A 26,713-nucleotide genomic window follows, 5' to 3' on the forward strand; every position below is an offset into this window, starting at 1 on the left:
TGCTGGTTCCATCCACTTGGTTGGGTTTAATAGAAAAGTGAGAATATAAGGCACAAGTCTCGTCAGCAGAGATCACATTTGACAATGACGTTTGGTCTGCATGTTGAGCTGCCCGAATACCGTCAATCATGTCTGCACAAGTACACGTCTGAATACACGCGGACGCTTTACAAGCGATTCCTAAGAGCTAAGTGAAACATTTGAATGTGCATTAGTGGCTATATAAAAGTGTTGCTTATAAATGCAAGGTTAGTTTTCAGTAACATAAATATATATATACTGCATTTCTTTAAATGTTGCCAGATAATTGGCAAGTTAGACAATTGTCCGCCTTTTGAGCGTCAATCTTAACTCGGCTCAAAACGTTGCTTTGAAAGCAAAATGTAGATTGCCTTAGTTACATTGAATTGTATTGTATAAATATATATATAGATATATTTTTTTAATGCATCTGGATTTTATTTACAGCGCTTGACTTTTTCCACATTTGTTACATTCTATTCTACACACACCATAATAGCATGAAAGAAGTTTAGAATTTCTTTTTCAAAATTAATAAAAAAATCTAAGACTAATACATTTGATGAAAAAGTCAATCAATCAATTTGACTTTGCGTCATATCAAGGCGACACAATTTCTATGAAATTCTTTCATTTGAAATGTTATTGGTATTAGAGAGATGACCTAGATCCACATTTCGGACTAACTTCTGAATCTGGATCAAGTTGAACAATTTTGTCCTGGGATCTTACCGGAATTTTTTTAATTTTTTTTGAAAATTTGTTAAAATTCAGTTTTAATGCACTCTTGCAAAACTATTTGTAAAAATATATTGTTTTGAGGTATTTATAATAATACCAATCGAATAAGGCTAAAACAAAAGATGTGGAAATAGTGAAGCACTGTGAATACTTATTAGATGCACTGCATATAAATATATGCATACTGATATATATAAAGTCTCCTTAGTCTTTAATTATGGCTTTCTTCTATTTGCAAGACATCCCATTGGCTTTGTGAAAAGAGCATAAAACAGCAGAGATTCAGTCCCTTTGAAATGAGAAGGCTTTCTTTTTTTTTTCCCTCTCCAAGAGATGGCGTTCTGAGCGGCATTCTGAGTGGCAAAGGAGTTGATCTGGGCGGCTATGGGCCGGTGTTTTGGGACAGGTTGATACTGCCGGGGGGATGCACCGGCAAGGTGTAAGGGTTCAGGGGAACTCTGGGCATCTGTGGAGGCGAAAAGCGCACAAGAAAATACATTACAATTCTTGAATCTTGAATTCATGACAACCGCCACCTTCAATCCACAGTCATCAAAGAAGCAATGCTAGTTTGGGCTGTTTGTTTTATTTACCTGGGCTTGACCATTCCAGCAGAAGGTGGACTGCAATGCTCCATTTTCAGCGTGACGTTCCTGTCCGGACACTCGCGTCTCTGACACGTCGCTGAGTGTGGGAAGATGCGTCTGGCCAACCGTTGCGGCGAGGGGCCATGCTCCTCCGACAGCTTGCGGGTGGGCGAAGCCTTGGTTTGGAGCACTGACGTGGGCTAGCCCCATACACGGGGGCCCCTTCGGGACACGGGGTCCAGAGTTTGCTAAGTGTTCATACATGCAGCTGCTGGAAAACTGCGGGCCCGTTGCGTCCACGTGGGGACGAGGCCACGCGGCTTGCTGGTAAGGATTCGAGTGCGCCCCCTGTAGATCGGTGTTGGAAGTCACCGTTAAAGGTTGCCAAGTCGTCTCAAAATGGCAGGAGCGGGTGGGAATCTCTTGGTGGTAAGGACCGCCACTGGCGGGCCAGCGTCCCAGATGACAGCTGGGAGAGGGCGCCGCAACGGAAAACAAAATGCCCGAAAGAACTTCTTGTCCACAGTCTAACGTCCTCGGAGAGTCAGGGGAAGCCTGAAGAGAGCTTTCCCCTCCGGAGGTTTTCATACCAAGAGCCTCCTCCACATAGGAGAAGACGTCGTTGGCCAGGATCTGTTCCAAGTCTCGGTCTTGGTTCATCCTGAGCAGCGTGTTCTCCCAATCCCTCAGCTCGCGTCGCTCTACCGCCAGATCGTCCAGTCCACCATCGCCCAGGTCTCCCAAGATCTGCTCCAGCGAGTCCAGCATGGGGTGCGAGGTAAAACCCCCTGAGCCGGATGTCTCTTCCAGCTGACCCGGAACGCTGAGCAGAGCGTGGCTGTCCGAGAAGGCTCGCTCCAGAGGCTGATCCGGGGGCGTTTCGTCGAAGACGGTGGGTTGGGGTGCGGGGTTCTGGGAATAAAGCGAGCTGTCTTGGCGGTGTAAGGATCCCAAGATGGAGCTGGGATCCAGAGGACTTTCCGCCAGGGGCACTTTGGTGTCGGCAGGGCCCGGCATGGTGAAGGCCTCCAGGGAAAGGTCATACAGGACACCTTCTCCTGTGGCTAAATTGAAGGGCAGTTGCCGTCTTCTCTGCTGGAGGTGTTCCTCTCCCTCTTGATTCCTGTGAGTTGTTGAATTTTCACAATTCCTATCAATAGTCATCCATATTCAATATGAAAATGATCTGGATTTAGATTTCTAATCTGGGTCCAGATCTTTATCACAAGGACAGACCTACATACGAAATATGAAACTCATTCACAAGAAGCTGGATCTAGATTGAGGCTGAGGGTATGGATCTGGAGTTTGTGTTTGGATCTGGATCAAAAGCTCATCAATTTGTCCTTGGATCACACCAAAGCTCCCTCTTACCCCCATTTACCTTTTGGGGGTATGTTGTTGGCTCAAAGATAATACAGATCTAGAATTTGTATCCGGATCTGTCTCAAGAGCTTGGATCTGGATTCTGATTAAAGATGAACCTTTTTTACTTGGATCATGCTAAAGTAACACACCAAATTTCAAACCCTTTCACACCGTTTTCACTTACGTGTGTGGTTTAGATGATCTGGATCAAAAGGTGATCCATTTGTCTTTGGACCACACCGTAGCACCACGTGAAAGTCGAAACCCTAACTAGAACTTGAAACTTGGAACTAGGTCCGGATTTACAGTTTGGATGTAGGTCTGAATCAAAATCTAATCAATTTTGTCTTCGGCTCTTACCAAAAGCTCCACACCAAATGAGAACCTTTATCTAAACTATGATCTGGATCTAGATTTTATATCTGCTCTTTATTTTGTACCACGTCACATTTGTGAGCGTGACAAAGAAGATCCACATCTACTTTTTACATTCGGATACAGGTCTCAGATCCATCACATTCAAAATCATCATCATTCTGTCCTTCTTAGGTTAAACCGAAATGGCGATCCAAAATTGTTGATGGTTGCTTACGTTAGAGGCTTCTGCCGGGCAATGATGAAGTCAGGCCGTCCGTCTTTGAAGACGACACGGGCGGTGGCTTGTACCCACAACCACTGTCCCGATTTGGTGAGCAGCCGGAAGAACGTGAAGCCGCTGTCTCCTGTCTTGATCACTGCGGGCGCAGGAGGCGGACAACTTAGAAAACAAATCACTCACTGGAATATTTCTTGCGGAGGAGACTCAGCAACGCACTCTTGAGGTGGTTGTCGGCGCAGTACATCATGTCGGCGGCGTGCAAAAACTGATAGCCGGAACCCGGGGTGATCAACTCTGTTTCAGAGTAACCCAACACCAGTTTGCCTCTGACAAGACCACAAATGCGGATTAATGGTAATTCAGTTCAAAAATTGAAATTGTGGAGAAGAAAAAAAAAAAAATCCCTTGTGCTACACTGCAATGCCACTTTGAATTTGATTTAATTGTTCAGCCCTCCATTGGGGGGCACTACCGGACATTACGAATCAGGTCCTGGTACCTGGTGTCCATGGCCAAGGGGGCAAAGTCCATCCGGTGCTTGGTTTGGAAAATGAGCGTCCTGGTGCGGATCTCCATGACGGGCGGTGGCTGCACGGGTGTGGCGATGGCAAACAGGGCCAGCAGAGGGTTCCCCTCGGGGCCGGTGTTCTCCCGCAGGTACTTCAGATGGCCGGAGAATTTTAAAGCCTGGAGGAGGCAGGTCATGCCAACATTAGCATTTGGCACAAAGCAACTTTTAAGATTTGTACCGACACCATCCCATTTAGCGGTCCAGTCCGGTTCCGCGGGGTAGGACAAATTCCAATGTGGCTTCCATTGCACTCACTAGTCGTGTTGCTATTTAAAACAGCCAGACATCATAGCATGGCGGACAGTGTAAAAGGAGGTTCACTCATACCAACAACTGGGCCAAATTTGAGCATTTTTCTGTTCTTCCAATCACAATAGGCAAAGGCCCGATTATTGGATGTGTAAAAGATTAACCTTAGTGATTATGAACTGCTCTGGAAATGGTTTGGTCCGAGAATTGTAAAAGTTCAATACAGTGGTGCCTAGCGATACTAGCTTAATTCATTCCATGACCACTTTTTTTTTTTAAAGGGAAAGTCAACCCAAACATATTTTTTTCCAGAATATGTTCTATGCAGGCCCGCTAGTTGAAACACGGCACTGATTAATATTGCGTTTGTGGAATATGACAAATCCAGCCGTTTTTAGCTAGCTCAGGGGGCGGCCATTTTGTCACTTTTGTCGACTGAAAATGACATTGAAGTTGCTCAGGGATCAGGTAACGACCAATCACAGCTCAGCCGCTTTCTGAAGCAGAGACACGATAGGTCGTTAGCAGAGCAACTGAGCAACTGTGTGATGTCCTTCTCAGTTGACAGAAGTGACAAAATGGCCGCTTACCTGAGATGGCTAAAAACCTGGTGGATTTTGCTGCTTAACTCATGTTCTACGCAATTCTAACGCAATATTAATCAGAGTGCCATGTTTCAACTAGTGGGTCTGCATAGAACACATTCTTGAAGAAAAAGGATTTTGGTTTACTTCCTCTTTAAATACAATTAATTTGACAGCAAACCTCTAGATAGTTAATGCCTGTTTTTGAACAGCTGTTCTAAATTTTGCTGTTCAGCTCCTTGTTACAGAACAGCAAGTTGTCCAAAAAGTACGGAAACACCGAACAGTTGGACATCGGCATCCAAAAAGCACAGAGAAAGTCAAATTGCGTTCACCTATACAAGTTATAGTGGATTTTAGGTTCCTCTTGTAATTACACCCAACATCCTGAACCTTTTGTGAGTAGTGTATCAGTCACCAAGAATCCGGATGTGTTGTCCAGGAGGCAGCGGAGGCGACAGCAGAAGCTCCTCTCCAAGAAGAAGGAGTTCTCGGGTGGATTGAGACTGAGTGAGCTGCTCTTCGTCACTTTTGCGGCAGGAGCAGAGAAAACGGAAGTGCTTATGATCATCATCGCCATCATCATCATCATCATCATCATCATCATCATCATCATCATCGCATGACCTGGAACTTACTGCCGTCCGCTCCGGTCTCACTCAGGTGTACGCCGAGCTTCAGTTGGCAGTTGAACATTTCTCGGTCATCGATGTGGATGAGGTCAAAGACGCTCTGCTGCACCATGTCAGACTGAGAACACCACCAACAAGACAACATGAATCTCTCGATCTATTTCTCGAGACACACATTACGGGTGTGCAGATTTCCAATAAAAGGTGATACTATACGTTCTTGTAGGTAATGCACAGTTGGAAAAGGTGCAAAAAGGTTTTACCTGATGGAAGCCAAGGAAGTCTCGGATGGTGGACGACGTGTAGAAGATGGTGCCGTCGCCCGTCACCACCAAGACGAAGCCGTTGAGCGACTGCAGAAGAGGGGGCGAAGCCAATTAGGAAGGGCGGCAACGGGCCAAACGGGTAAACCGCCGCCACGTAGCAATGGCGTCACACCTTGAGGAGGAGCTCGCCCTCGGAGAAGTCGACGCCGTCCAGCGACACCGACCGCCCGTCGCCATCGGGCGGACAGAGACGAGCACATTTCCTGCGCTGCGCTGCAAAGAAAGTTAGCCATTTCAAACTTATTTTGGAATTGTCATTTGTGATCCTTGGATGAGTAAAAAATGGTAAAGTTACATATTTCCTGTACTGGTATGTTGAAATACATTTACAGTGAGCCCTGCATTTGCACATTTCAGCCAATTTTTTGGTGGGGGAACCTATTCTATAAAAATCTCACAGTTGGGCTATTGGTGTGCTCAGACCAAAGCGTTTTTTTTTTTTTTTTTCATTTGCCTTTATCTAACCAGGAAATATCCCATTGAGATTAAAAACCTCCTTTTATAGCGAGTCCTGGCCATAATTGACAGTGGTGAGAGGGCATCTTGCAAAACCCCAGTTTTAGCCATAGCTTGCTCACAAGAGTTACTTTTTCTACATATCATCAAAAGGTCGGAGAAAGGCATGATGCTGACGAACATCGGATATTTGTGTAGAGATTTAGGGGGTATTAATTCCGATTTATGTGGAAATTCGGGTTATGTTGCCAGCGTGGGAACGGAACTCGAGGATCGCCTGTATATCGTCGCTGTCCTGTAAAAAACAATTATGTGCATTGTTTTCATTTTTTAAAAATTTTACGTGAATGGGGTTTCTACGTTACAGACATTTTCATTATCGGGAAATTAAAAAAAAAAACTAAATCACAAAATTAGACATACATATTTTTCACAGGACGATATACAATTGCAAAGTACTTTTTAAGTTGCAGGGAGGATTATGTTTTTTTTTTTGCGTGTGTGTCGGTGCTAAAATCGAAAAATAAAAAGTTTGTTTCGCTATATTGCAGACTCCATCTATTGTGGGTGGGTCTCTTATTCCCTGCGATGAATGTGATTTCCAGTGGCGTTGATAGGCCTATTTTAGGGGGGCTTCATATGCAATACACAAATATTAATTAGTTATTCTTACTCTGGAATCCATTTTGTCTCCAGAAGTGTCGCATGAATTGCAAACTGGGCAGACGTGAAGTAATTCTGACTAATGAGAAATGGCCTTTCAGCGTTCGACTAGCAACAAGGATGTTTTATTTACACCACAAGTGGGCTGTTATACGGGCTCTTTTTGGTTCATAAATCGAATGAGGCTGCAAAGGACTCCAAGTCTTCTGTAGGTACCAGACATGATTTGTGCACTGCAGCATCCAATCAGTTTTGTAGATTTTTAGACTTTTGACACAGAGATTTTACATTTTCACATTGTCAGTGCTCAATTGGACCTAGTTCAAAATACGACCGTGCGACTTCCAGTCGGTTTCCTACGGGTGGGTGGGGGCGGGGCTTTACGTATGCTAATAGGATAGCCTGTCTACAGATGGGCTATAAATATATAAATATTGCTTCTACTGGGGGCTTGGCTGCACCGCCCCGCCCATCAGCCCTTGTGAGGCCCCTAAGGGGTTCATTGTAAATATGAATACAGTAAACAAAAGTTTTACAGTGGTTTTAGGGAAGATTATGGTTTTTTTTTGGTTAGGGACAAAATGAGAAATGAGGCGGTAAAAGGACCTCTTTGAGGGTTAATCTAATCTCCCGTCGGTTCAACAATGACTCCTTTTCCCTTACGGTAATGACTGTATGGCACGCAAAGCAGCTTCCTCATCCCCCTCCTCCCGCTCGCTATGCCTGGCTTTTCAAAACAAACCCGCTGGATCGGCCGCTCATCTTCCCCCACAAACCCAGGAATTTCCCCTGACATGTTGGTCAAGAAGCGGGCGTCACGTGACTGCAAGAATCCTCCCGTTTGTTGTTGCAGCGCGAGCCCGCTCGGGGATGGCTTCCAACTCCCGAGTTCATCTTTCAGGGCTCCGACTAACGCCATCCGACCCTCGCGCCATCCCAGCAGCCCATCCATTAGTCATGCAGCAGCATCCAGTTCCGCTGCCGCAAAAATGCCACACGCCGTGTTCTCTTGGAACTCTTGACGCAAAAACTTGACAGTATGCGTGTTACTGCTGTGTGGCTACCAGGAGTCTCTTTCAAAAAGAGATGCCGCACATTGGATGCATTGTTTTGTTTGCACACACACACGCCTTTTATGACAAAGCATCAATTTAAAATTTTTACGTGACTGGGGTTTCATCCAATGAGCGAAATTAGATCAAGCTATTATAAGGCTAGTATGAGTTTTAAAGTGCCGGAGTACGAGGCGCCACACTGAACTTACTGTGGAAGTAATTCTTGACTTTGAGGTATCCTACGCTGAGCCGCAGCACCGAAAGCTTGTCCAGGCGGTTGCGGACCTCCTCGGAGAAAGGCAGCAGACCGGTCAGGCGCTCCAGCTCCACATTGAGGCGGTCCCTGTGCCGCTTGGACGGGTTGGTCTTCACAGGCGGAGGCGCGGCACTAGACAACAACAACACGAGGGGTTCAGTGGCACGAAAACCACACATATGGAAAATATTTCTTCTACATGGCAAGATGAACCAGGCTATTTAATAACAGAGTAATAGCCACTCAAAATTACAGTGCAGTACAGTGTTTTTCTGCTTTCGCGCAGTTATTTAAGCAACCTTTTTGTTATGGGCTTTTACGGTTATATAGACAGCTCCAAATTAAGAACTGTGTGCCTTCAGTGTTGTTCCAAAAAAAGAAGATATGCCTGCAAGTACTGTTCTATCTTCTGTCCATATGCGTTGCTTCTCCCGGTGTGATAAAGTAGCAGTTGTTGGAATGTTTAGAATTACCATGACAGCTGTGCTAAATTCCGTAAACCTGTTTATGGCATTTCACATTACACTTTAGCGCATGTTCATTATGTGATTTTGCTAAACATTTAGGTGTTTAAATATATACAATTTTACTGTCTTTTTATGTCGGTTGTACGTCAAACTTCACCTGCGAGCGACAAATAACAACTTGAAGCAAACACGCTTGGCATCTTATTTAGAGAACTCACAAGAGAATAAGAACAGGCTAAGGAATACTTTAAAAAGTATGGTGTTGTAAGATTAGGAGTCTTATGACAAATTTGAATGTTTTCATAGCATGGTGGAGTAAAAGTATACATAGTATAATGTATTTTACCTTTAACCTCCGCTATTCACTAAAAATGCGGCTTTTGTGTTAAGGCCAGAGCAATACAAGAAGTGCTTTACCACTAACCTTGTGGGAAGGAACTATGTTTAGGTGAGTTGAGGAGTTTCACTTGGACAAAGGTTGTGCTTTGCCACCACCATCTTGGTGCCAGGGTACTATGTTTAAGTGAGGCGGAGTTCCATTTAGACAAAATTGTGCTTTGACACATTTTTCTGCCAAGGCACTATATTGGAGTTGAGGAGCTTCATTTAGACAAAACTAGTGGTTTGCCACCAAGTTATGGCATCAATAGGTTATCATAAACCTCATTGAGCGGTCACCAATTACTTGTGGATTTTTGATATTTGCGGCTGGGCTTGGTCGCCACCCGGTTCATTGTATTTAATACAGAATACTGTATTGAATTTAATACAGAGACAAGCCAGTGGGGTGAAAGGGGCCTCGAGAGACGGCTGATAATGGTCCCCATTAACGACCTCAATGGAAACCTGGTCGAGACAGCAATGACACGCCAGGATTTTGGAAGCACCCAAATGACCCCACCACCCACCCGCCCCTACTAACAGACTTATTTATACCAGGCTTCATGCCGCTTATTTAATGAAAAATATCTTTGCGTATTCATTGTCTTGATTTTTATTGGGGGGCTCCATGGTCGTTCTTGCCAAACATGGACAAAGTAGAGCGCATTGTGGTTATGACGCCAACGTTACAATAACTGTGGTAGAATGACGTAGATGACTTGTTGATGGACGACGTCAATCAAAACACTTGTTAGAAGTCAGCGAGTGACTATGTAAGTTTAAAGAGTGCAAACGTGAGCACGTACTTCTTCTGAATGGGCTTTTTCCTCTTCTTCACCGCGTAGACGCCGACATTTCCCTGCATGGTGGCGGTCGGGTTAGTTACGGGCAGCTGAGGTTGACTTCACTTCAGCGGGAGGAAGGCAACTAGTGTCCTCCGAGGTCGCATTTAACGTCGATATCCGGATCCCTCGACGCTCTTCTCAGGACGTGGATTTTTCTCGGCGGAGTCTCCACTTCTGCGTGTAATCCAAACTACTCGACGCGAGCCGAGGGAAAGAACATTCACACACATGACAAAAAAAAAAATATCTCACTAAATTTTCCAGTGGACTTGCTCGTGAGTAGGCGACAGCCTCTTTTCCACTTTGGCCAACCGCGGCACCCGATACACGAGCGCCCGTTTATGTCGCGAATTGTCATTGGAGCAAACTCTCCCTTTGTTTCGTCCCAAATCAACAAACACCAAATGTACCTTTTCAGCAAATGTATACATTCTCTACACGCGAAACTAATTTACCTCCCATTTAATTGTATTTTAAAGGTGAGAATGTCACCGTTTTAGCGAGATTTGTATGACAGTGACGCCGCTTCCTGTCGCCTGGGGTTGGCGTAGTAGTGTACGACATCGCCTCCTAACGGCAGTGAGGGGGACTCCACGCCAAGGCGGAATCGGATACAGGTTGTGTGAAGACGAAACACGCGCCGCAGTCTATTACTAACCTTCGTCAACGCATTTTACGCATAATTACAGTAAACAATTCAAAGAAAAACAACATCTGTAGGCTATAAATCGTGAGCCAAATAGCAAATTTAGTAAGCCACATTTGTAACACAAGAACAAACACCAAATCAAACCAACAAGAAGTGTCCAATTGTCCCAACTTATTTTTGCTGATTCCCATAACTTGAATGACTAGACAGGCATAAAAAATAAAATAAAAATAACGAGCACATTTTGTATTGATATTGACAATGATGTCATTCTTCAACAACAGTTCCAGGCACCACTATGTCACAAGATGGCGTCAAAGCAATATTTTTATATTAGACAGGCCTCGGCCCTAGCACAAAAAAGTAAAAAAGGGAGTTGTTCAGTAACTAACAGATGATTGGCAAATATACGGCAAACACAAAACTCATGTTTAATCTGTCCATATTTTAATGAACGTCCTGGGCACAGGTTAACCAATCATCATTGCACATTTAAAACAATTGCATAACATGTATTTTCTTAAGCATTAAACCATCTTACAGTACACCCCCCACTGTTATCTATTTGGCACTTTGTGCTGTGTGTAAATGCAATCAAGCTGACAAACGCAAGAATGAGGAAATCAAGTGACACCATCAGCTGACTTTGCGCTTAACTGCTTGCTACTCTCAAGTGACCTTTGAGCTTACACATGCCGCTTGCATTGACCCAAAGCCAGTCACAAAAACAAACAAAGCAAAGAAACTCAAGTGTACTACTTTTTTGCTCACAAAAGGAGGAAACGAAAGTGCAGAGATGGCTTCTGGGGTCCCGGCGGTAGCAGCTGTTGTCAAGCCAGTGAGACTTTGATTGAGGCGGGTAAGAGTTAATGAGTAACCCAGCAGAGGTGCAACCTTCAGCAGTCAACTCACAAGAAGCAGCATAGACCACTGCTTGCCAATTGTAGTTTTGGATATTAACCCTCAACTGGTGTTACCATGGTGAGTGCACAGTTATTTTTGTCATACTTTCCCCCTGTCTTCTATCTGGGCTTTTCCTTTCCTGAAAGTGTTTCGTGGCTGTCAAAGCTGCGCCGTCACAAGAGTTTCACGAAGTTAAGAGTTGGTCACATTGCTTTTTTTGATTGTGTTGTTCACCTAAGAGGGGGTTCGTCGATACCAATGGATAAGATAGATATGGACAAAAACACAATGCTGTGCTGGTGTGTGGCAGGAAGTGTGAAGACATTCTTTCATAATCGTGCCATAAACGTGACACTACTAAAAACAAGAAGGTTCCGGGTTTGTATGTTAGGCTCATGAAGTTATCTTCAATGCCAACAAACACATTTGCAAAAATATATTTGGGTATAGTTGAAGATTCTAAATTTGTCTATTTTTATTTTATTTTTTTTAAAACTACATTTTCTTTGTTTTTTCTCAAAAAGCCCTATGCTACTTCCATTAAAGACACCCAGCTGTCTTTCATGTTTATGGAGACAGCAGAGCTCAGGTTATTGTACTTTGGAAAAACTGTGTTACGTTCATTGGACATTGTCTTTAATACAATACAACTTTATTTGTATAGCGCATATCACAATATTAAGGCAATCGAAATCAATAGTTTTCGAAAATACGTCTGCGGTTCATTGATGACTTAACTGATTAAAAAAACTGTTTCACTGAGGACTACTTTGTCTTCAGTGTTTACGAAAAGACATACAATAGGTTCATGACAACAAAATTGGCTTTAAACTGTCTTGGTCAATCAAATTCACAAAACTGTTTCTAATGTGTAGTTAAACACTTCTAGTAGTTAGTTTTATTGGTGACTAAATCATCATCATCATCTAAATCATCCCCCGTTTCTAAATTGTATGTTTACGAAGGCAAATCATCCATCATAATTAAAATAAAATAAAATATGTTCTGTGCAGGCCCACTAGTTGAGACAAGGCAATCTGATTAATATTGTGTTTGTGGAATATCAGTTAATCAGCAAAATCCACCCCTTTTTAGCCATCTCAGGGGGCGGCCATTTTGTCACTTCTGTCGACTGAAAATGACATCACAGTGTCTCGGGGCTCAGATAACGACCAATTATGGCTCAGCTTCAGCAAACAGGTGAACTGTGATTAGTCATTACCTGAGCCCTGTGACACTGTGATGTCATTTTCAGTTGACAGAAGTGACAAAACGGCCGTCCCCACAGATGGCTAAAAACTCTTAACTCTTATTCCACAAACACAGTATTTATCAGAATGCCTTGTTTCAACTCTCTGGCCTGCATAGAACATATTCTTGAAAAAAAATTGGGTTGACTTCCGCTTTAATGCAGAGTCTTTTAGTTTGCATTCGGATCAATTGTACATATACTCATCAAATATGCAGTTAATATAAAAAGTTGTGGTAGAGTAACGGGGGTCTACGAATATTGCATCCATGTGAAAATAGCGCAGAAAAACAAAACAGATAGCCAACCCCACGTTTCTTCGCCCCTGTGGCTGTGTGTCTGGTATCAAGGGCGGACCTGGTGATTGGCGGTTGTGATGTCATCAAAGATGAAAGCAAAGGGACATGTAAGCTCGAACTTTGTTGTAAGTTGAAGACTACATCTTTAATGTATCCGAAAACATATACTAGAACGATTGAATACTACTAATCTTACAGGTTTACGGAAAGACGAGATAAGATATGAAGACTAAATTGTCTTCAATGTTTACAAAAACGAGTGTTGGATTGTTGAGTGAAAACACGCTAGATTTTCCGAAGACTAAATGGTCTCTGGTGTTTTCGAAAATCAGTTCATTCGTTGTGTTGAAGGCTAAATAGACTGTTTTTGCAGATTTTGACTGTTTGCGACATCTTTTCACCCTGACAGGCTGACCCGAACGTCCCATCGTCCGGCTCCGCTTCCAAGCTGTGTAATGTGCAAGGTCAAGTAAACGAAGTGAAGGTCATTCTGAAGGACAACATTGACAAGGTGTTGGAGCGAGGAGACCGGTTGGACGACTTGATCGGCAAGACTGGAGACCTGCAAGCGTCGGTGAGTTTTGGAGATTTTGTGTCAGTCTAGTTCAATCAAGGCATTCCTATAAATTTTACGTTTGTGGAATAAGAGTTTAATCCACCAGTTTTTAGCCATCTCACGGGGCGGCCATTTTGTCACTTCTGTCGACTGAAAATGACATCATAGCCGCTCAGGGCTCAGGTAACGACCAATCACGGCTGACTTGTTGAATGAAGCTGAGCCCTGAGCAGTTGCGATGTCATTTTCAGTCAACAGAAGTGACAAAATGGCCGCCCCGTGAGATGGCTAAAAACAGGTGTATTTTGCAAATGATTATACAGATGGGACTATTGTTCAAATTTAGTTGGGGTAGTACTATTTTTGAGAGTTCCAGAAAATTTTAGGGTTGGGCCTGTAACTCCCAACATCGCTGATTGGAACATTACAACTGTAAATACTGTCTAGAGCACACGTCGCCTATAACAACTTCGCTCATCGCATTCATGGAGGTTTGTGTGCTTGTACCGCAATTAATATTGTCTGAATTTCGTTCTGGGGTTATTTACGTGGGGCAAAAGAAGATCCTGCTTAGCGGCTAGCTCTTTTGAGAAGTCCTGGAACATTTAGGGTGGTGTCTACAGCTCAGGACATATCCTTCCGCCTACCAGCTACCTTCAAGAAACGAAAAGTACCAAGAATTCCCTCAAACTTTAATTGGAAATGTGTCTCAAGAGTATATTTTGACAGTAGATCATCCAGGAACTAGGAACCTTTGACGACCAATCACGGCCTAGAGGTTGACATTTTTGGGGTATTCCCGCAGGATTCCCACGAGATACGAGTCGCTTTAACTTTTAATCGTGGAATTGAAACGGTACAGAATAAAAAGTTCACGGGAGCAGATAAATTGTCCAGTAGGAAAAAAAATATATATATATTTTTACTATGGTCCGGCAAAGGATTTTTTTCTGTAAGAGTATGATGGGACTGGAGTGAAAATCCACTCCCAGGTCACCCTCCGTTCTAGACCCCACCCCAAAGGTTTCTGGAATTCCCAAAAGAACCTTCCCTCCTAGCAGGGTCTTCTTTTGGCTGCGGTCGAATAATAGTCAAAAGTTAGTACTTCAAAAGTTCCTGGTTACATGGTAAAAGTAAAACCACATGTTTTAGTGTAATAAAGTATACCGCAATACACATTGTAATAGTTTGTTTAAAATGCTACTGGCCATTTCGATGACGTTCATGTTGTTGTTTGCAGGCCGACTCGTTTCAAAGAACCTCCACGCGGGTGGCCAGGAAGTACTGGTGGAAAAACATCAAAATGCTCATCATCATTGGCGTGATCGTGCTGATCATTCTCATCCTCATCATCCTCGCTGCGACCAAAGTTATATAATCAGTCCACTCAGCAGAGTTGGAGGAAATTGAAGGGAATGATGGAAAGCCCGTATGAGAATAATTGAGCAATTATTCAATAGCCTTGATATGCAGCTTCAGGTCCATGTACTAGTATGCTTTGTTGTCCTCACTAGTAACACGATCTGGTACATGCACAACCGACTTCTGCATTCAGCAAAACAAGCGAAAGCACGTCCTTCCGTCACGCGTAAATGGCGAAACCCCAGAGGAACTTTCAACAATGTCTACAATGTCTTGTTTGTACAACATGTCTTTGAAAGCTATCAAAGTTGACATTATGTTCCATGTTACGCTTTGTTCATGCTTACATATACTTGTATAAATTATATACAGTACATATCTATATATATGTACTCTCTCTCTCTATATATATATACACGTAGTGTTTATATATACTGTATGTATATATATATATATATATATATATATATATACATGTATATATATATATATATACACACACACACACATAGATCATATGTATAGTACATATGCATATACTGTATATGTAAACAGGAAGTGTGCTAACCCATTTTCTGGGTTTTGTCACGTAGCAGATACGGCACACTGTCGCAACCGTTTACTAGTAGCATTTTTCCACGAACTATAGTACCACTTTTGGCCTACTAGCAAGTAACTGAACCTTGATAATAAACTACTAGTGCGGCCCAACTAGTAGGCATGCGTCAGATGCTGGTAGCCTCCTGGACCATACTAGTAGTACCTGATATATACTAACATGTACTTTTACTAGTTTGCTGAAATGTCAGAGTAATGGAAAAAATGACAGTACTAGTAAGACAGTCTTACATAGACCTTCTATTTACTAGTACACTTTTTTCCCCTAACAATTCAGCACACTAATAGAACGACAGTCTCACTTGTTATTTTTTGTTGGTAGGCTACATTTTTGGCCTACAAGTGTGTGATTAAACCATACTAGTAAACCTCCGTGCTGGCAGGCCCAACTAGTAGAGACGTGTAACACGATAGCAGCCTCATTGACCCTACCAGCAGTACCAAAATAGCCACAAGTAGTTTTGCCTGAAGTTGTCCTAATGTGTGATGAAATGTCAAACAGTAGTGACAAAAACGGTTACTAGTAGTTTTACAAGGTCCTAGTACTAGTACCATGTACTAGTTCAATGGCAGCACTCGCGAGGCACTATATGACAAAGAGTACACTAGTACATGGACCTAAAGCTGGATATGGAATAAATGCTCAGAAGGGTTTCCATAGGAATTGTTTGCATCACACTCCTGCTGCCTCCGTGCAACGCTGACCCACAGAAATATTTTTTTCCCTCAAAGAAATTCAAACAAGTGTTTTATTGTGTTATCACGCTTACATTGAATACATTTTGTGTATATATACCAATGTTGTATAGGGCTAATGAAGAGAATATTTCATAAATGTGCATCTACAACTGTAAATAAGTGTGTCTACCTATAATAAAGCCATTCACAATACCAAAAAAAAAAAAGGAGAAAGGGGCCAAAACTCTTTTAAATGTAGGCAAAAATCACCGACAAAAAAAACGTGTCAGATCCAGGGAACACTGCAGAAAATAAAAGAGTAAATATGGGCTCTTCAGTTTGTTTTTTTCCTTTCATTTCTTACAATCCGCAACGAGAGCGTCGTGGCCTCCCCGCCGCCCGTCAGCCGCCGTCCTCTCGCCCCCGCGACACCTGAGAAAAGACGCGCACACGTCAGAGCTGCCGCGCGCCCACGCCCGGGGCACAGCACAAGCTAACAGGACTCCCTCGTGTGCCCAAAAATATATATATTAACATTAACACACGTTAAATAGAAAAGCAATCTTGAGGACTACTAGAAGAAAAATTGGTCATTACAAAAAAAGGAAACATTGCGTGCAAACGTCTGTAAATGTGGCAATTCTTGTCGTTTTACATTTGATATTTCTACTTTTACAGAAAAGTTACAAGAAGTCAGTAACACAGAGGAGAAGACATGTCGAAGAAAGCAAACGTAATCCCCCAACACAACGGTGGCGTCCATAGAAGCTGTTAGCTTATGGACAAGAGACAAAAGCATCAGGAGTGCAAAAACATTAACAACTGCATTGCTGTAGTATCCTTTGGAGAGCAAATATTTAATTCCAAATAATCATTACTTGTGGTGGGGGCCTGTAAAAAATTACGGAAATTTAACCACATACAGTGGTGCCTTGAGATACTAGTTTAATTCGTTCCTTGACCATGCTCGAATCATAAATCATTTTTCCCCAATCGAAATGAATGGAAATGCCATTAATCCATTGCAGAACCCCCCCACCCCTTCCAAAAAAACCCTCACAATAAAAGACATGTTTTTTTAACTTGGTCAACCTTGGTCAACTGGGGGTTGTATAATACGGACATACTGCTACAGTGGACCCCTCGCATACTTGCAGATTCTTTTTCAATTTTTTTTATTTTTTGCCAACGCCCATTTTTCATTTGAGGGTCATCCTATTGTTTCATTGTTTTTTATTGGTATTGTTTCAATCTTTTCAGAGGCTAAAAAAAAGTTATTTTCCAATGTTTTTATAGTGGGCACCAATTACAAGTAGATTTTTGGTATTCAAAGGTCGGTCCTATATCCTACGCGAATAACGGGCGTCCACTGTATACATGGAGCCGGTCACTCCTCAGTAAACAGCAGCAATATTAGTTGTTCTTAGCAGAGGATTAAGTAGAAATACCAGTGAGTATCGTTATATTATCTGTCTACGTGTGTTGCTCCACCATTGTGTTCAAATATCCACTGGTTAGAGGATTATACCACCACCACCACCACACATGCTAGTTGTTAGCTTGACTGTGGCGTTTTACATTGCTTGTTAGCATTAAGCTGTTTGAAATACACAAGTGTTCTCTTTTATGTTTAGTTTGACAGTAAAAACTTCAACTGGGAGTGGCAATTAACAACTTGAAGCCTTTTTTTTTTTTTTTTTTTAAATAACCAGGAAATCGTCCAAACGTCTGTGCGGTCACTCGTATCTCAAGGCACCACTGTACATATTCTCAAACAACTCAAAAACGAAGTAAAGGAAAGTTGGGAAAAAAAAGAAACCTGGCAACATCGTATCCCATTTTTTGTTTTGTTGTTTTCATTTTTAGTTGATATACAGGATGTTGTGAGACCATACCAAACGGCAGCAAGCGAGAGCGTATGCGTCTCGTACCCGGTCCGCATTGAGCGGGCCCTGAGAGTATCTGGAGTCAGCTCATGGCCTGCAAGGAAGCTCCGCTGGCAGGTACAAACAAGGTATGTCAGAGTTAGGAGAGACAACATACTTCCTCTTTTTTTTTTTTTTTCGCTTTTCCGTGAACTGTACATCCATTACTGCAGTAGTAGTAGTAGTTGTGCTTTACCTGTTAACTTTACAGTTAAAAAAAGAAGAGACCAAAAAAAAAAAAAAAGGTGCAAAGGAGGCTGCAGGTGTTAAAAGTAATCGCCCCCGTGTAGCCTCTATGTTACCAAAAGGAAAATGTATAAATTACAACATAATATTATCAAACAGTTAATCAACAGGACTACTTTTTATGTCTTACGGGAAGTGGCGGCATGTTGGAGTGGACATACCTGCTTGTGTTCTTTGAGGCGACCTCAGGCGTTTTAGTACGGTCTGTAACTGTTGCTGTGAATGGGGCGCCGTGGCGACTTGCCGTAGCCAGCCGGCTGATCTACAGATGAGAGCACAAAACGACAAAATAATAATAATAATAATAATAATAATAATAATAATAACAGTGAAAACAAAACAAGAATCACAACAGAATAAACAAGCATATATTTAACAAAGTTTTATATGCATTATTTTCTTTTTCTAGTACTGAGTTATGTTGCATTGTGAAAATTCAAGGCTGAAATTGCTTATCGAATAATAGAATTACAAAAATAGTGAATGTTACCGGAGACTCACGCAACACTCCATGTAGGAGTCTGGCAACTGGTTAACCGTTAGCCAGTTAACAGCCAGAAGCTAACCTGAGCGCACAACAGCCAACTCTACACTCTCATTCGCTGATTCCCAAATCACTCACCAGGCAGGCAACACCTTTTAAAGCCACACACACTCAAAATCAAAGATCTTAAGTGAAGATGGTGACGCCAATAATACCTGTAACTCACATGCACATTTGGTTGTTTAATATTGCAAAATGTTTTCTGATCCGATAACTAAGTTAATCGATGGGACACTTAGTAGAATAATCGAGTTTAACGCTATTAGCTCCAGTGCAATAATGTCGTTCACAAAAAATTGGGGATAGTTGGCTTTCGGGTGAGATTTTAGGATGAACAAACAGTGCATTTTAAATTACCCTTGAATTTTCACCCAAAAGTCTCATATGCCCAACGGTTGTGTCGTAGTGTCAGCTGATTAATCATAAAGGAACTTCCACTTCATTTGAAAATTGGCAATCCATGAAACAAGTGTGACGTTTAACACGCAATACTCACTGGCCAGGCCCCTTTGTGTGGAAAGCAACTGTTGCCGTCCCAGAAGAACGCTCAAAGCCGAAATGGGGCATTACAGACATGGCAAAAAAAATCTAAATGTATCATTATGTATCCAATGCAAAGCAGTAGGAAAGGCTCTATGGCAGGCGAGGGCAAATTCTTGTGTACACATTTCATTTTTAAAGGGAATGTCATCTGTAGATTAGATAAAAGCAAAAAAACATATATATCATGTAAAAATGAAGTGAGTATTAGGTAAAAAATAAAGTAAAAATAAATGTCAAATTGAAAATAAAATCCATGTACATTTCATTTTTAAAATTTAGAATTAGCCAATTTGAAAAAAAATTTTAACATACAAATGTTTGCATTTTATGTAAAATTATAATTTTAAAAATGAAATAATTTCATTTCATTATAATTAGCCAATGACAATGGTCAACAACAAATTTTAATCAGAGATGGCTTTGTGTCTCGAAGTGTATTTTTGATGTCAATTTAAAAAATGTCTTTCCTTTTTTTCTAGCATTGGATTTTATTTCAGTTTTATTTTTAAGTTTTGACCGAGGAGAGCTTGCGCAATACGAAAAAAAAAATAGAAGTAGGAAAAAATAGAATAACCCACCTGTTTCTGAACCAAACCCTTAATTCATAAATATGACTAAATATATTACTATATTACATATATTATTATTGTTATTATATCATTATTATTATTCAAACCTGATGTGCGAGAAAAAAACATGGGCAGATTCGGAACCAGCACAAAAAAATAATCTCTAAAGTGTTTTAATTTTAACATGTTTGTATTTTAGATGAGTTTAACACTATCACACGTTCGATGATTTTTAATTAAATGTAACTAGAATGGAGGGGGCCATATTTTTCCTACTACTGGCCAATGAAGTTAGTGTAGAATTGGTTAAACAAACTTGCACAATTACCCAAAAACCTCAGGGAAAAAAAACTTCAATGTGTAATGTGCTTGCCAGGCCATTAGTTGGCGATGTCACCACACTAAGTGCTTTAACTTTATCGTTCATATGTGCTAGTCATGTGAGTGTGTCAAACATTTGTTGTGTAGTAAAGTTTGATCAAGTGTTATGAATGCAAACATCAACAATGCGGTCTGACTTTTTGTTTTGAGTGAGATGTTTTTTCCTGTTTTGTTTGAACCACCCGCTGTTGTCAACAAATGAGCAACACAACAGCAGATAGACTAAGGGTGGGTGTCAGAGTGACTATGATTACGTATTACCGCAATATTTTGCAAACATCAATTTGATGTTATATGTTATATCAAACATCACAATATACAGGTGCATCTCAGTAAGTGGAAAACTCAATTTATTTCAGCAGTTCAATTCAAAAAGTGGAAATCATAGATTCACTACACACAGATTGATATATTTCAGGATTTTATTTTTTTTTATATAATTTTGACGATTATAGCTTACAGCTATTAAAAAAAAAAAAAAAAAAAAAAAAATCCACCATCTCAAGAAATTAGAATGACACAATCATAAATGATTTTTTTTAAAAATATAGAAATTAGGGAGGAATTTGCCTTCTGAAAAGAATTACGCTTGAAGTGCTTAAACAATTTTTGAGTTTGGAATTGAACTACTGTAATAAATGAACTTTTCTACAATATTCTAATTTATTGAGATGCACCTGTATATGAAACAGAAGAAGGTCAATCCCACAAAAACTGTCCTTCCATATTAGGTACACAAAAAGATGAAATAAAACAAAACAAAAATACACTCACAATGTTAATAAAACATGTTTAGATGCAGTGTTGACATTAAAGATTGACAATAGTGACAGTGACAATATTGATATTTGATGCGGGTGTATCGATACTGTATTGCAACAGATAATACAATACATCATGATATCCATATTTTGTCCTGAACAGAGCCCCCCCCCCGAAACCCCTCCCACCCCCCCACCCCTACCCTCAATAAAAATATGATCTAGCTCGTTCAAATGGTCTACAGAGATCTTCACACATGGACTTACTACTGTCGCCACCGTATCCGTAATAGTTGCCGTAACCAGAGTAATCGTAGCTGCTGTATCCGCCGTAGCCTTGATTGCCGTAGCCGTAGTTGCTGTAGCCGTGATTCCAGTAGTTACCGTAACCCTGGTTCCAATTCGGACCGGGACCTGCAATCAGATTCTCGGATCACACACAACCTCAAGGACACGTTCAGCAGCAGCCTGCGCAGGACTGTTGATACAAGGGCTGGTGGTAGACGTGCTATCGAAACAAGCATCAGTATATGTAGCTAGACAATGTAACAATTTATTTGTCAAGACACTTTTAACAAATGACATTTTCAGGCATGGACTCACCGCCCCCCCTTCCTCGAGACCTGGGCGAGTACCCTCCTCTGCCTCCCCAGTATTGCTGCTGCTGGTACTGCTCCTTGGACATGGCCACCTTCACTTCACACTGCACACCACACAGGCCCGACAGCTTTTTAAAACATTTCCTGGCCATACGCACCGCTCTGAGTTGACGGCGAGACTTATGGGGAAAGGTGTTACCTTGCTCAGGCCGATGTTGTGGTACTTCTTCTCCATGATGGTCTTCACCGGTTCCTCCTCCTTGAATGTTATGAAGCAGAAGCCTCTCCTTTTGTTGGTTTTGCTCTCCATGGGAAGCTCGACGGCCTCCACCTGATGGAATGCATTGCAAATATGACTGTTGTTCGATTAACAATTTGAAAAAAAAAAGTGCACCCGGAACGGGAAACTGACTTCTCCGAAGGTGGTGAAGTACTCTCGGACTTTCTCCTCGGGAGTGTCTGGAGAGAGGCCGCCCACGAAGATCTTCTTAACTGGCTCCTTGCTCTTCATGGCCTTGGCTTTTTTGGGGTCAATGACCTTCCCGTTGAGTTTATGCTCCTTTTGCGCTGTGACCTTGGCAATGAAATCATTCACCCGGCCAAGATGGAATCGGGATTAAGTTCAGTCCAACATGAAGCAAGTGTTCTGCACTAGTAATACTACCAAGCCCTACTACTACTACTACTACTACTGCTAGGTAGGTATTGGCAAGGATATTGAATAACTGCTCAAATGCAGTTGGAGCATTCAGAGTGGCCTTTTATTGCGGGCAGCCTAAGGCACACCTGTGCACTAATCATGATGTCTCTGCAGTGCTATGGCACAACCAGTGAGGTGGGATGCATTATCTCAGCAAAGGAGAAGTGCTCACTATCACATATTTAGACTGGTTTGTGAACAAAATTTCAGAGAAATTGTGATATTGTGTGTGTGTAAAACGTTTTACACCTTTGAGTTCATCTCATAAAAAAAAATGGGAGCAAAAACAAAAGTCTTGCGTTTATATTTTTGTTGAGTGTAGTAGGTCATAATTGTTACTAGAGGGAAAAATGTTACCAGTAAGCCACAGTACTAGTTTGTTGACCTGTCTTACTACTTGGGTCAAAGAACATACAGTAGTAGACAATGGACCATAACTCCTTCACTGCCAGACATTTTCATACCCTCTTTTCCCCTAACGTTTGAAAAAATTTGAAAAAAATACTAATAAATTCCTGGGAATGAATGGCTGGACTGTGAAAAGACATCATTTTTTCTTTGGGAGTGAATGAGCTGGATATCAAGGATATGGAATAAATGCAAAAACGGCCTGCAATAAAGCCATTTGAGAACTTATTCAGAGCACACATCAAGTCAATACTCAAAAGGCTTTAAGGCAACCACTGACTCGTGAGAACAAAAAAGATAGTAGTACATGAATTTTACTCAGAACATCAAGGATATCTAACAAATGCTTTAAAGAATGCTTGTGTACCTTGTCAACACTTCCGGCCTCCTTGAAGAGCACAAAGCCGAATCCCCTGGAACGGCCGGTCATAGGGTCAAGTTTCAAAGTGCAGTCGATAACCTCCCCAAACTTGGAGAAGTAGTCTTTCAGGTCCTTCTTGGTCGTGTCCCAGCTGAGGCCGCCGACGAACACCTTCCTATTGGAAACGTGACGATTATGATGATATGGCTTTTATCCATTCAGAGGACACATCATTAGGTACACAACCTAGCAAAGGTGCTGCATACCCAACAATAATTGTTTTAAATCAAACAGTTGCTATATTGGTGTTGGGGGGCGGGGGGATAGAAAAAAAAAAATCCAGAGTTCTCTGTTGTTTCTGTGTAAAATTGTAATCATCGGTCATGTAGGGTCAACCTATCAGAAGGCATACTTTCAGGACACTCCCACACACTTCAGACACATTTTAAACCAGTTAAGACACTTAAAACAATAAAACACACTTAGACTAATCAAAACATTTATTTAAAAATGTTCTTAGTACCAGTTCTCACTCTCGAAATAAGATGCAAACGTGTGCTTGCTTCATGGTGTTTATTTGTCACTCACAGGTGAAGTGGACTATATAACTGATGCACTAAAAAAAACACTTAACACCAAAATGTTAAACCAAGGCATCTGATTTTATCTAACAAAAGTCTACTGGCTCTATGCTAATAAAACGTGTAAAACCATTGAAGGGCTCATGCAAATTAGCTTAATTGTTATAATAATGATACATCTTCAAACGACTGCTACGTTAACACTCACGGTGCAACAAAAGATGCTCTGAATGCTGCTACTATTACTTGTGCATAATTGGGGACCGTCTCTCTGCCACTTCTTCTTGCTGTTCATTACAATGTATTTCTTCCAGTAGACCACAGTGCTGTCCAGCACGTTGTGGCACAACTGGTACTACAATTAAGACATGAAACTCTAAATTCAGACTTGCTTGCATGTTGTACAAATACATAAAAAGAGCTGGCGAGATGACTTGACTAACAGCGGGCACACACCGCTTGAATATGACTTGTTTGTCGTTGACACACATTTCAAACATTAAAGTCTTACCCTTCATCCTCCTCATTTTTACTGGCGTCGATCCTCGCCCCCTCGGCCTCGCCTCCAGCCAGGCCGCTGTCGCCCGCCGCCGTGGCCGTCATGGGGTCGTCGGTGTAAGCCTCCCCGTCCTCCTCCATCCTCATGATGCCCACATCTTCACTGAACTCGCAGTCGTCCGACATGTTTGTTTCTCTTTTCTTCGTTAGTGTATTTCGTCGTATTTGTAGCTGGCGTTGCGTCAGTGAGGAGGAGCTAAGCTAGGCTAGCTAAAATTCTTGGCGATCACCGCGAGGCTGGGTAGAGGGTTAGCCTAAAAAATCGGAGCCTATGCTTCAGTTTGACAGCGGCTTAAACGAAATATTAGTATAATTCGTAATAACTAGTAATGTTTGTCGTTTATTTACTTGGCGACGGTTCTCCTTCTTCGCCCGCGTCTTCTTCGCTCGAACGGCGCTTGGCTCGGCAAAGAAGCACGAAAAAAAAAACGCAGCGCCACCAGCAGGATTGGAGGAGGTCATAGCATCGCAACCACCAGGATTGGAGGAGGTCATAGCATCGCCAAATCTGGATTTGCCTGGACGCTGCTGCACATTCGAGCCGAGGTTTAGCCGCGCAACCATGCTAGTAATGATAGAGAATTAAGTATAAAAATCACCCAGGACACTTAAAGAAAAAAGAAAACAAATATAATTTTATCAGATTTCCAATTCAATCTTGCGAGCTTTGGACAACCGGCAAGCGTCACATACACACCGAGCCACCGGCCAGCCAAGCTAATTACGCTAACGTTAGCTAAACTGGGGGGGGCGGAAACAATGGCCACTGTGGCAATTCCTGCTCGCACCACTGCTCTTTTACTGGATATCGAGGGCACAACCACCCCAATCACCTTTGTAAAGGTAGGTTTTGTAGGGAAAAAAAGAGTAAGCGAGCATATATCCCTTAACGCCTCTGTCAACTGCAGGCAGGCTGTAACATTTTGTTTTTACCAAACTATTCAGTTATAATAAATAAATCCCGAAAAAAAAACAAGGCGCATTTGTTCGAGGAGGATGATGTCCAAATTCTCGAACGGAACGACGTGAAAGTAGTCAACTTTGTCAAACTAGTAAGACTCTCTAAACAAATGAGGTGGTTTGCGCCAAATCTGTTGCACAATTTCCAATATGCAAAACAATTTGACTGACTCATGTTAACCAATTCCCCTGCAGGCTTGTATACTGTATTTAGTTCTCTGGCTTGAGTTTGCAGAGTAATCCGAGCACGTTGGACTTGGATGATTCGATTTTATTGGTTCACCGACTTGAATTAACTGAGTCAACAGAAATGCAGCAGACTCAGATTTGTTTTAATCGGCTCACTGACTTGAGTTAGTGTATTAGCGGACTTGGATGACTTGATGATATTGCTTCACTGACTTAAGCCAAAGGTCTCACCAGAAACATTGCAGAGTCAGCTGATTCAGGAGACTCAAGTGCTGCGACTCAAGTTAGACTCACCGGAAACATGGCACACTTGGATGCTAGTTTTATCAGTTCACCGACTTAAATGAAACATTCTCACTTTTTACTGCAGGATATTCTGTTTCCATACATACGGGAGCATCTTGAAGACTACCTATCAGCTCACTGGGAGGAAGATGAGTGCAAACAGGATGTTCATCTTCTAAAAAAACAGGTTCATATACACATTATCCTATCAAATGAAAAAAAGTCGACTTTTGAAAATATCTTTAGGAAGTGTGACAAAGTGAAGACACGGTGAAATCCAGTTGCTCTTTTCAACACAACACACGTAATAACTGCAAAATGATCCTGTGACAGATTGAAGAGGACATGAGGCAGAACCGGGCGTGTCCCGTCCACGCCGTGGACCAGACGGTGCACACGGATGAGGAAAAGGCCATTCGGGAGGTGGTGGACGACGTGCTGTGGCAGATGGCCGCCGACCGAAAGTCCATGGCGCTCAAGCGGCTCCAGGGTCACATATGGCGAGCGGCGTATGCGTCGGGCACAATCAAAGGCGAGTAAGTGGACTCCTCAAATCACCGGTGACCAACTTTTATCTATATGAAGCTTTTCAACTCACTTTAATATAATTCCCTGACACCAAGATGCCGGCAAACAACATTTAACATTATAATCTTCAGTTTTTTTTTTCTTATTTAGATTAAATCAAAATTCCTTTTAATTCCTCCTCAATCCAATTCTTTATATTTGCTTTTACTTTGTTGGCTGTTTCTCCCTATCCGTAAATTTAAAAATGTTTGCGATTGACGCAAATGCCGGTGAATTCGTACACAGGATCTACCAGGACGTGACGCCGTCCATCCGAAGGTGGCGTGGACACGGCCTCAAGGTTTTCATCTATTCATCAGGCAGCGTGGAAGCCCAAAAACTCCTCTTCACACACTCCATAGAAGGCGACGTTTTAGACGTGAGTGTTGGTTTCCTTGCTTGCTAACGCCTCCCTGAAAGAT

General features: G+C 42.0%; 4 protein-coding genes across 9 annotated transcripts in view; 2 read left to right on the forward strand and 2 right to left on the reverse strand.

The window, feature by feature from the left end:
- Positions 1–10,358, reverse strand: LOC147135508 (aryl hydrocarbon receptor-like). Its single transcript, XM_086053084.1, has 11 exons — positions 9,762–10,358; positions 8,061–8,239; positions 5,790–5,890; positions 5,615–5,704; positions 5,358–5,469; positions 5,138–5,247; positions 3,815–4,002; positions 3,532–3,641; positions 3,310–3,451; positions 1,356–2,472; positions 1–1,228 (listed from the first exon to the last, which is right to left on the reverse strand). The coding sequence occupies exons 1-11, from the start codon at positions 9,818–9,820 to the stop codon at positions 1,145–1,147; spliced, it is 2,292 nt and encodes a 763-aa protein (XP_085909210.1). The 5' UTR covers positions 9,821–10,358; the 3' UTR covers positions 1–1,144.
- Positions 9,711–16,443, forward strand: LOC147135509 (vesicle-associated membrane protein 8). Of its 3 annotated transcripts, none has more exons than XM_086053091.1 (4): positions 9,711–9,728; positions 11,226–11,430; positions 13,310–13,474; positions 14,697–16,443. In XM_086053091.1, the coding sequence occupies exons 2-4, from the start codon at positions 11,428–11,430 to the stop codon at positions 14,832–14,834; spliced, it is 306 nt and encodes a 101-aa protein (XP_085909217.1). In that variant the 5' UTR covers positions 9,711–9,728; positions 11,226–11,427; the 3' UTR covers positions 14,835–16,443. The 3 variants fall into 3 exon arrangements, with proteins under 3 accessions (XP_085909217.1, XP_085909216.1, XP_085909218.1); XM_086053090.1 differs by lacking the exon at positions 9,711–9,728 and adding an exon at positions 9,739–10,075; XM_086053092.1 differs by lacking the exons at positions 9,711–9,728; positions 11,226–11,430 and adding an exon at positions 12,676–13,208.
- On the reverse strand, positions 16,168–24,712 carry LOC147135510 (heterogeneous nuclear ribonucleoprotein D0-like). Of its 4 annotated transcripts, none has more exons than XM_086053087.1 (8): positions 24,244–24,712; positions 23,158–23,326; positions 22,095–22,256; positions 21,882–22,013; positions 21,687–21,786; positions 21,351–21,497; positions 18,447–18,562; positions 16,168–16,546 (listed from the first exon to the last, which is right to left on the reverse strand). In XM_086053087.1, the coding sequence occupies exons 1-7, from the start codon at positions 24,414–24,416 to the stop codon at positions 18,480–18,482; spliced, it is 966 nt and encodes a 321-aa protein (XP_085909213.1). In that variant the 5' UTR covers positions 24,417–24,712; the 3' UTR covers positions 16,168–16,546; positions 18,447–18,479. The 4 variants fall into 4 exon arrangements, with proteins under 4 accessions (XP_085909213.1, XP_085909212.1, XP_085909214.1 ...); XM_086053086.1 differs by having other exon boundaries at positions 16,168–18,110; XM_086053088.1 differs by having other exon boundaries at positions 16,168–18,547.
- enoph1 (enolase-phosphatase 1) overlaps positions 24,290–26,713 on the forward strand; it is a 4,836-nt gene continuing 2,412 nt past the window's right edge. The window contains exons 1-4 of the mRNA XM_086053089.1: positions 24,290–25,133; positions 25,810–25,911; positions 26,058–26,260; positions 26,538–26,670. Of these exons, the coding sequence (XP_085909215.1) occupies positions 25,050–25,133; positions 25,810–25,911; positions 26,058–26,260; positions 26,538–26,670 (522 nt within the window). The 5' untranslated portion in view covers positions 24,290–25,049. The remainder of the gene's footprint in view (positions 25,134–25,809; positions 25,912–26,057; positions 26,261–26,537; positions 26,671–26,713) is intronic.

This window comes from Filicampus tigris, chromosome 15 (assembly GCF_054856515.1).
Source record: "Filicampus tigris isolate MCC_2025a chromosome 15, RoL_Ftig_1.0, whole genome shotgun sequence".
Taxonomy (NCBI): Eukaryota; Metazoa; Chordata; class Actinopteri; order Syngnathiformes; family Syngnathidae; genus Filicampus; species Filicampus tigris.

Excerpts from the sequence above, each read along its gene's own strand:
- LOC147135508 (XM_086053084.1), bottom strand. The coding sequence starts at position 9,820 with ATGCAGGGAAATGTCGGCGTCTACGCGGTGAAGAAGAGGAAAAAGCCC. Across the intron at positions 2,473-3,309 it reads GCCCGGCAGAAGCCTCTAAC|GAATCAAGAGGGAGAGGAAC; the intron begins GTAAGCAACCAT and ends AACAACTCACAG. Across the intron at positions 1,229-1,355 it reads GCTGGAATGGTCAAGCCCAG|ATGCCCAGAGTTCCCCTGAA; the intron begins GTAAATAAAACA and ends TCGCCTCCACAG.
- LOC147135509 (XM_086053091.1), top strand. Across the intron at positions 13,475-14,696 it reads CTGGAGACCTGCAAGCGTCG|GCCGACTCGTTTCAAAGAAC; the intron begins GTGAGTTTTGGA and ends TGTTGTTTGCAG.
- LOC147135510 (XM_086053087.1), bottom strand. The coding sequence starts at position 24,416 with ATGTCGGACGACTGCGAGTTCAGTGAAGATGTGGGCATCATGAGGATG. Across the intron at positions 21,787-21,881 it reads ACAACATCGGCCTGAGCAAG|TGTGAAGTGAAGGTGGCCAT; the intron begins GTAACACCTTTC and ends TGTGGTGTGCAG. Across the intron at positions 18,563-21,350 it reads CGGATACGGTGGCGACAGTA|TGCTCTCATCTGTAGATCAG; the intron begins GTAAGTCCATGT and ends TTTGTCGTTTTG.